This window comes from Nematolebias whitei, chromosome 18 (assembly GCF_014905685.2).
Source record: "Nematolebias whitei isolate Nwh7 chromosome 18, NemWhi1, whole genome shotgun sequence".
Classification (NCBI taxonomy): domain Eukaryota; kingdom Metazoa; phylum Chordata; class Actinopteri; order Cyprinodontiformes; family Rivulidae; genus Nematolebias; species Nematolebias whitei.
In genome coordinates, this window is record NC_056515.1 from 31,766,521 (window position 1) to 31,776,083 (window position 9,563).

At 36.9% G+C, this 9,563-nt stretch overlaps 1 protein-coding gene across 1 annotated transcript; it reads left to right on the forward strand.

The window, feature by feature from the left end:
* Positions 1-555: 555 nt before the first annotated feature.
* On the forward strand, positions 556-7,957 carry clic3 (chloride intracellular channel 3). The gene is made up of 7 exons (XM_037692441.1): positions 556-665; positions 779-844; positions 1,383-1,492; positions 4,524-4,649; positions 4,721-4,827; positions 4,921-5,096; positions 7,427-7,957. Exons 2-7 carry the CDS (start codon positions 809-811, stop codon positions 7,586-7,588), a joined length of 717 nt encoding a protein of 238 aa, XP_037548369.1. The 5' UTR covers positions 556-665; positions 779-808; the 3' UTR covers positions 7,589-7,957.
* The last annotated feature ends 1,606 nt before the right edge of the window (positions 7,958-9,563 follow it).

Here is a 9,563-nt window from a genome sequence, read left to right on the forward strand (position 1 = left end):
ATTATCGTTTATCGCAATAATTTCTGAGACAATTAATCGCCCAGCAAAATTTGTTATCGTGACAGGCCTCGTTGAAATGTCCTTTGGAGTCCGGCACAAGGACATTCAAAGACTGTTTTTAGTTGCTCAGTCTCTTGTTTTTGGGACATCTCATGGTTGCTCGAGCTTTTTCTTGTGTTCATCTGTTCCTCACTAGTTTTTCTGTGCTGTTTTGCCAACAAAGGGCAGCCATCGAAGAATGCTACAGTGGCATTTTCATAAATGCTGTCAGCCAAGGTCAACCTCCAGAATGCCACAACATGATCATCGTTACATGACCTGTTGGCAAACATACAATTCACCATCACACAGACTTAGTATTTGTGATTAGGATTCATTAGAAGAGCAAGCAGACACAGACTAAAGCTCGCTGACTGAAGCAAAAATGTTACAATTCTTGCCCTGAATATGCTGGAAGGCTGAGAGATGACAAATCCAGATTTGCTGGTCTGACTGGTAAATCCAGAGGGGGTGTAGGCTGCCACTTCTAGCTCATGAGGTGTGGCGAGAGACGAACAAAAAAACAGAAACAGGTGCAGAAGAGGAGAGGAAGAAGAATAAAATAATTCACCAAGCTTGAGCGTAAGGCGGTGTTCTTGTGTTCGCTTTGGAGAGTCATCACTAGCGTGAGTACGGCCTTCATTACCAGTTTTACCAGTGCGAAAGTGTCCGACAGCGTTTGTAGGTGAAAAACAGAATAGTTGCCTTATTTGACACACACTTTGTGCAAACTTTGCAGTGACACCAGCCAAAGAGAAAGAGAGAAGAGATGGCTGAGGCTCCAAAGATTGAGCTCTTTGTCAAGGTAAGGCCTAAAAATATTAATTATTAAAAAATAAACAATGAGTAGAATCACTTGATCACATTTTAAATGCAAAAGCACCAACAAGGTGTCCTGTCTACAAGTTTATATGTAATTATGAAGCTTTTTCTTCTTCAAACTTTATTGTTGCTCAGCAGGCCTGCAGGTTTTATATAAAACTTAACTAAAACAAAACTTTTTAGTGATAAGAGTTGATTTTTTTGGGAGGAAAATCCTCAAATATGTCAAAATAGGTTAAAAAACAAACAACATTTTATGTTTCTAATTCATTTTTTATTATTATTACCAAGTGATTATTTTCAGCTGTCTGGATTGAGGTAAATTTTAACGTGTTTGATGAGCAGTTGAAATCTTCATGTCCTTACCTGCGCCATCTTATCCAGGTTTGAACCCGTGTACTTGTGTGCCCAAATCAACAACGCAAAACAACAAAAACCTCAAACACCCGTGTTCAATATTAGCATTTATTGTTTTTCATTTGCAACCATCGTGTATCTAAAGTGATGATCTCGTCTGTCAGGCCAGCGATGACGCTGAAAGCATCGGGAACTGTCCTTTCTCCCAGAGGCTCTTCATGATTCTTTGGTTGAAGGGAGTCAACTTCACCCTCACCACCGTCGACATGAGGAGGTGAGAGCACATTTCCCCAAGAGCTCATTCTTTGTTCGGGGTGTGTCCGCGGCGCCACTCGCCACACGACATGCAAACAGATTTTATGGCGATGCGGTTATAGACAACAGCAAAAACAAGATTAAAGAGAGTTAAAACGAGGCAGATTAGCAGCTGAGATGACAGATTAGGCTCTTCGCTTTGTTCTGGATGAATACGTCTGATGCCGAACTGATCAGACAACCTGGTAGAACTCATAAACACAAGTGTTGACCACTCCTCTCATTTTTTTTAAATTACCATCCCTTTCACAACAGCTTCACAACAGGGTGGGGGGGATCCCTACTTTCTCAGACAAGCATTAAATTAAAAACAATTGTTCTGTTTTTTTGTGGGGTTTCGTGGAGCACTTTTGAATACCGTATTTTTCGGACTATATGGCGCGTTAAGCGAAACGGAAAAATTTTGACAGATTTTTGAGTCACATAAAATCGGTTCGAGGTCAGTAAACACAACCAGAATTAATACAGAAGATGCACCAGATTACAAGGCTCACTGTTGATTTTTGAGAAAATTAAAGGATTTTAAGTGCACCTTATCATCCGAGAAATATGGTAGTCAGTGTTTTACCTACTGCACATAGTTGCCTAAACAATTTTAACAGATAAATCGGGGAGAAGTTTAATCCAGCTAACCACTAGAGCACATTGTTGCCATCTAAATTACCTACAATTAAAAAAATATTCTAGTGATTTAACTAATCAGCGTGTGGTACATTTACATTTAGTTGCTTTTGCATGAGACAGTTGTTTACTTTGCTATTCTATTTGCAATCACAATTTTTATGATGCTACACACGAGCTTCATGATCATCTTCCTCTGCATGATTTATCTCACACAGTTGTAAACTTATTTCAGAGATTCAGAGTTTTTTTTTATTGTTGTTTGCACCAACAAAACGAAATTATGTACATAGGGTCCCAGTTACATCCTTTTCCTCCAAAGATAAGATAAGATAGAAATTTATTGATCCTGCAGGAAATTGTTGAATGGACGTCAATTTCACATTTTATACTCACTCGTTTTCTTTAATTAATTTATTTTTTACACATTTTTTGGTTTATATTTTGGGCTCAAACCATTAAAACATGAAGTTATAGTAGATCACTATTATCTGTATTAAACACAGACATTGTTCAGTTGAGGAAAGATAACAGTTGGGCTAAAGTACCAAAGAGTAAAAAGTACTTGGCTTTGCTTAACCTGCAAGTAAACCTTTGAGTCTGAGTAGTTTTAAATGGCAGGAATTTGCAGATTTTCTGAGGCTGCTTTTTGTAACTGTTGTCTTGACTCCTCCACGAGTCGTCATTCCCCAAACTGGGACGAATGATCTTTTTATGGGCAACGTTTCCTGCCTCTTGTGACCTTTCATTTTTAATATTCCAGCTAAAGCAAGCTTCTAAAATTACTCATAACAAACCTGACCTTAAATGTCAATGCTAAACTTCAAAAATACGACTGAACAAAATCCAATACAGTTTGAATTTTGTAAATTTGCATATTTTAATAAAAAGGTATTAAAAACGCAATGAAGGGAAGGAAAAGAAGAACAACAACAAAATAGACCTATCTATAGACAAAAATGATCATTTTATTGCTTATTATTTGCGTTTAATGTAGTACTTGCTTCCTGAAGAGTTGAAGAAAACTCCTTTGTATTTGTTGCCAGAGTTTAACTGCAGTTGTGTTTGTGTAACTTTTAGTTCAGGACCAAACTGATGATGGGCTAATGATGATTCTCACCACGTTTCCCTCCACAGAACTCCCGGGTGACTTTTGCATGATGCTTTGGTTTTTAATTTTTGTTGTCTTTCATATGATCAATAAGCACCAATGGACTAATGAATAATTTGTGCACACTACCTCCACATGTTTATCAGTGATGCACTTTGCTTCAGATAACGAGTCTTTTCATGTTTTGTTTTCCTTCCGCATGTTAATCTTTATTTTATCTGTCAAACAATGCATTTGCTTTTTAACACGTTTGGCAAAGAACTTCATGTTCTTGTGGCATATGAACTGTTTGCACCTCCGCATCTGTTCTCTTCTTCGTCATTTTCATGGCAAACTGGAATAATGTTTTAGTGCAAGGCTTCCAGATCACAAAACCACTACAGAGGAAAAACAAAACAAAATATGCAGACAATTTTCCAAAGTCATAAGTGGCTTGTATGAAACGGGACAATATTTAATATTTCAACATTGTCCTTTATTCTGCTGAGCAGTAAATTTAAAATTAAATTTACAATCACTATGCCACATTATGTTTATCTGCCAGCAGAGGACGCTGTTCTGCGACTTTTAATTTTGTTCCTGTTTAGTTTCCATCCATATTATTACTTCATTAAACTTGTGGCTATTTCACTTTTAGTTTTTGTATTTTAATACTTTTTTTACATGCTTACCTTCTTTTGTAATATTTTATTCTCACTGACCTGAACGGAGAACACTAAACCATTGAAAACTTTCTGCTTTTTTAAATTATTTCAGTACTTACAATATTTTTCAGATTTTAGCTACTGTTCTGCAGGTTTTAGTGTTTGGCTTTTGCTCATTTAAGCGTTCAGTTTTTTTTTTTTTAGCAAATTTTAGCTTTTGTGTTAACTTTAACAGCTTCAGCTTCTTCAACAAATTTCAGCAGTCATTCAGCTCCCTGCGTTCACACTGCGTTTTCAGAGCACATCCAAATTTTTATTTTTAAAGAAATGTTCAGCGTTGACGTTAATGATTTTTAAAAAATATAGCAAATAGAAAATGTGAACAATCTTTTTTTTTTTGTTGCTGTTGACAACAACACAAGAAGAAGTTTTGTATTTAATATCCTTAAAATAAAAACGAGTGGCGTGTTTTCAAACTCTGGATCTGATCATATGATCCTAACATGTTTTTGAACCACATCCACTCCATCTTCAAGTATTTCAAGGAAACAAATCATTTCATGTTTAGATCTTGGACTTGTGATGACTCTTTGTTGTTTCTTGTTTGGCTGCAGGGCACCAGATGTGCTGAAAGATCTGGCTCCTGGATCTCAGCCTCCCTTCCTCCTCTACAACAAGGAGGTGAAAACAGACACCAATAAGATTGAAGAGTTCCTAGAGGAAACCTTGGCCCCACCACAGTGAGTCATGAATCTTATTTATCCTATTTTCATTCAACTTTTTATTAATTAATTTGTTTTACCAATCACAGATACCCAAAACTGTGTTGTCGATACAAAGAATCCAACGGCGCAGGAGAAGACATCTTCCGGACGTTTTCGGCGTACATTAAAAATCCCAATCCTGGTTTGAATGACTGTGAGAAAACCCAAAGATTCATTTCACCTGCTCTTTAAATACCCACATGATGACAAAGGTTCTGGTCAAAAAAATTGTTTTGTTGTTTTCTAGTGCTGGAGAAGAAATTCCTGTCAACTCTGGTGAAGCTGAATCGGTACCTTGAGACAGCGCTCCCTCATGAGCTGGATCAGAACCCAAATGAAACTGAGTCTAAACGCCTCTACCTGGACGGTAACTCCTTGACCCTGGCGGACTGCAACCTGCTCCCCAAACTCAACATTGTAAAGGTAAAAAGACTGCTGAAGGCAAAGTGGCGGTACATTTTTGACATGTCAGTAACAGGAAACTGTGTTGCATCGACAACACAGTTTGGGGTATATGTGATTGGTAATACAAATGTATTGATAATATGATCTGATGCTTAGTAATACATACTTTTATAAAATCCAGGCTTGATTACTGCAATGCGCTTCTTTTTGGAATCAGTCAGACCTCCAGTGCAGCCCTATTTTTAACTGGTACAGGCAGAAGAGAGCACATTACACCAGTTCTGGCCTCCCTTCACTGGCTCCCAGTTCACTTTTGAATTCATTTTCAAATCCTTCTGTATGTTTTTAAATCTCTGAGCAGTTCTGCCCCCTCCTTTCTCACTGATCTGCTGCAGCCATATGTCACATAGTGCTCTCTGAGGTCAGCAGATCAGATGCTTTCATTGGTTCCAGGTAGGGGTTGAACGACTACTTAGTTTTAAAAGTCGACTTTAACATGATAAAAGTTGAGTCGACGGTGACGTCATAGGAACTCAAGACGCTATATCATATTCGCAAAAAAGGGAAAAAACAATTTGCAAAAAAAACGTCATTTAGTATTTACAAAAAAAAACAACAACAAAACATCGGGCGTATTTTTATGCTCCTACCATTTATCATATTGCAGATAAGTCACTGGAAAACCAAAACTATTATTAAGCTGCAAAAGTGAAAGAAACGTGCACCATGTAAAAAAACGAGGCTAAGAACCACTGTTTTTAGTTTTATTTGATTTAATCCACCACCGTGGACTGGGTGGAATGGAACTGAGGACAGTGGGGCGGGCGGTAGTGGAGCACCTTATAATATTATAGTTATTATTGTTATTAATGGTCCTTGGCTGGCTGGTAAGCTTCAGGTGGGTTGCCGGCAGCCATCCATCTGGACTTTTTTTGTACGTCTTTTAACCGGCTGGTCAGCACAGCTGTGGTGATCCAAATTGGATCGTCAGCCGCGCACATCCGTCAGCTCGCCCATCCAGCACATTATTTTGGCTCGGGCTGGGCACGGCCATGTTAGAAATTACAGCTCTACTGCCCACTGTTTTTAGTTTTATTTTAATTAATCCAACAAGTGGATTGAGTGGAATAGGGCTGGGAAAAGTGGGGCGGGTGTTGGTGACTGCGCCTAGTCGACGTGAAATATAAAAACTCGCGAGATGTCCTAGAATCGACTAGTCGACGAGTCCACTAGTCCATTCAATCCCTAGTTCAAGGCACTCGTTTTAATCTCAGAGGTGTCAGAGCTTTCTCTGTTGCAGGTCCAAAACTGTGGAATGACTCAACCACTGCATGTCAGGCAGGCCCCCTCTCTTACTGTTTTTAAGCTTAGTTTGAAAACGCACTTTTATTCCCTGGCTTTTGACGCTGTGTGAGTTACTTTTAACTTGTCTGTATTCTACATTGTTAGCCATTTAGTTCTTATCTTTACGTATTTAGAACTATGTCCTTTTTGCTATGTGCTTTGCTTGTTTGCTTTTGCTGTACAACACTTTGGTTGGCCTTGTTGCTGTTGTTAAGTGCTTTATAAATAAAGTGGTATGGAATGGTATGGTATGGAATGGAATGGTCTGGAATGGTATGATATGGTGTGGAATGGTATGGAATGGTATGGTATGGAATGGTCTGGAATGGTATGATATGGTGTGGAATGGTATGGAATGGTATGGTATGGAATAGTCTGGAATGGTATGGTATGCTGTGGAATGGTATGGAATGGTATGGTATGGAATGGAATGGTATGGAATGGAATGGTCTGGAATGGTATGGCATGGTGTGGTATGGTATTGAATGGAATGGTATGGTATGGTATGGAATGGTATGGTCTGGAATGGTATGGTATGGTATGGTATGGTATGGTGTGGTATGGTATTGAATGGAATGGTATGGTATGGTATGGTATGTCTCTGAGTGTCTGTCTGTCTGCACTGCACATATTTTAATAAAACGTTCTAAGTTACCATAGGATGCGCATCTACTAATTAACTTTTAGAGTCAACCCCAATCAAGGTGGCCACCAAAGTTAAATAAACTCATCAAGCACTAAAATGGCTACATCTCTACTAAGTTTGAAAATACTCGGCTACAATGTATTTTGTGTGAGACATTCTCAACACATACTCTGAGTACAAACTTTTTTAATAAAACATTGAAGTTAACTGCCTGTCAGCAAAATATTTCATGTCCTTTCGGCTGCACAAACTTGCATGAAAGATTTGGCAATTTATTTTTTTTATGCCAAATGACCTTTCTAACGCAAACTGCATCCTTTTTCCTTAAAATCTAATATTAATTTTTTTTTTCCCTCAGGTGGTGTGCAAGCTGTACCGTAACTTTGACATGCCCAGAGAGCTGAAAGGTCTGACACGTTACCTGGACAGAGTCTACAAGGAGGATGTGTTTAGGTGCACCTGCCCAAACGACTCAGAGATTCTCAACGCGTACAAATCTGTGGCCAAATACCTGAAATAATAGGTCAACAGGGAGTAAAAAAGGAAGAAAAAAATTAGTAAAAATAAACAGAAACAAAGAAAATCATACTTATGGTGACAAGCTGAAACCCTAACTAACCTTTATATCCTAATTATGAAAATGAGGGTTTGATTTAAATGTTTACATCTGCGTGTTTCATTATTTCCTTAAGTGTTTTGTATATATCTGAGGCAGATGTAATGTGAAATATACAGATGTGGAATTATTTTTCATGACCTGCAAAGAGTAGGAAAACATCCCACAGGAATTTTGTTTTGTGTCTCATTGTGTGTGTTTATCAGTACGTGAGAGCTATAAATATTTCATTTTTTGCATGTTTCAGTATTTTATGTTCAGACATTAGCATCACCACAGAGACATAACTTTATATTAGAATAATTATATATATATATATATATATATATATATATATATATATATATATATTAAAGTTAAACTAAGTTGAATTATATGACAGTAGTGATTCATTCACACAGTAATGTATAACATAAACTTTACTGAACGATGAAACAGGGTGAAAGAAATAAATTATGTGCATATTTTAATAAATTTTGTGTGATGTTACACTTTGACTTCCTGTGTGTACAATGCTTATTGTAAAATTATCATTTGTAATGATTAACATTGATGAATATTGTTTAAATTATTATTTTTTCATGACTTCATGTGCAATTTACAAAAATATACCTGACTTCCTTACTTCTCGATCAACTTTTTGTTTATTGGATATTAAATAAAATGATTCATTAATTGACCAAGTAAAGTATTTAGGTAAACAAACAGGCCTAATTACACAAGTCAAATCATTTATACTACAAGTGCATGTTGCAGTCAACATGTTACATCCACTCAGCATAGGCATGGATGTTATGGTAACTTGGAGTTTTCAATTATTTATTTATTGGTAAATGAGTCTAACTTTCAAGTATAGCTCACAATTTTTTAATAGGGTTAAAGTCAAAGTCGGGTTTGAACAGGCCATTGCAGCAGTTTAGAGGCAGTGTTTGGACCACTTTCCTGCTGGAACACCTAATTTTGTCCAAGTTTCAACCATCTAACATTCTGATTTGAGGTGACAATGAAAAATTTGTAGGTGGACTTCCTTCATTATTCACTCTACATTGTCCCATTCATTAACACCACAGCATGATGTTACCACCACCATGCTTGACTGATACAGTGTTCTTGTGTTTGAAAGACTCACCTTGACGTGTACAAATTTAATTCTAGTTATTGTGGCCTAACAGCTCAGTTGTTGCCTCATCTGACCATAAAACATTTCTCCAGGAGACATTTGGCTTGTCCACGTGGGCTATAAGTTTGAGTTCTGTTTAAAGGTGTTGCTTTTGGAACATTTTTGGTCTTTTTTTCTTGGTAAACCATGCAATCCATGGTTGTAAAAGTGGTTTCATTGTGGACGTCGACACTGGTGTTTCAACTATTTCCAGGTCATAGCAGGCCTTTGTTTTTTCTCTTTTTTTACCTTAACATGCTATGTATTTGTTTTTCCTTCTTACATTTTTCACTGACTTTCTTGAACTGCCACTTTGAGTTTTGATCAATCCAATAAGTGCTATCTAAAAAAAAATCATTATAATGTTGGCAAAGAAAAACAACCAGCTGCAGTCAATCAGGACCACTAACAAAAAGTCATGAGTTTCTTTAAAATAAAAGACATTAGAACTTTTATCTTGATTGATAATTTCACCCTGAAAAAAAAGGTTTATTTGTACCAATTTTTTTTTTTTTTTACTGTATGTGCTGTTTAAAAATAGGCTGTGAATTACCCCAAATAGAAAATTGGAGCTAAACTGAGATAAAAAAAAAAAAAAAAAAAGCACTACTGTGATATTTTTTAAATTTATTTTCAAGGACAAATCGACAAGAACATGACACGTGAAATTGTTAACATATCTTTCAAGTTCATCACCGGCTTCTTTGTTTCAGGTCAAGA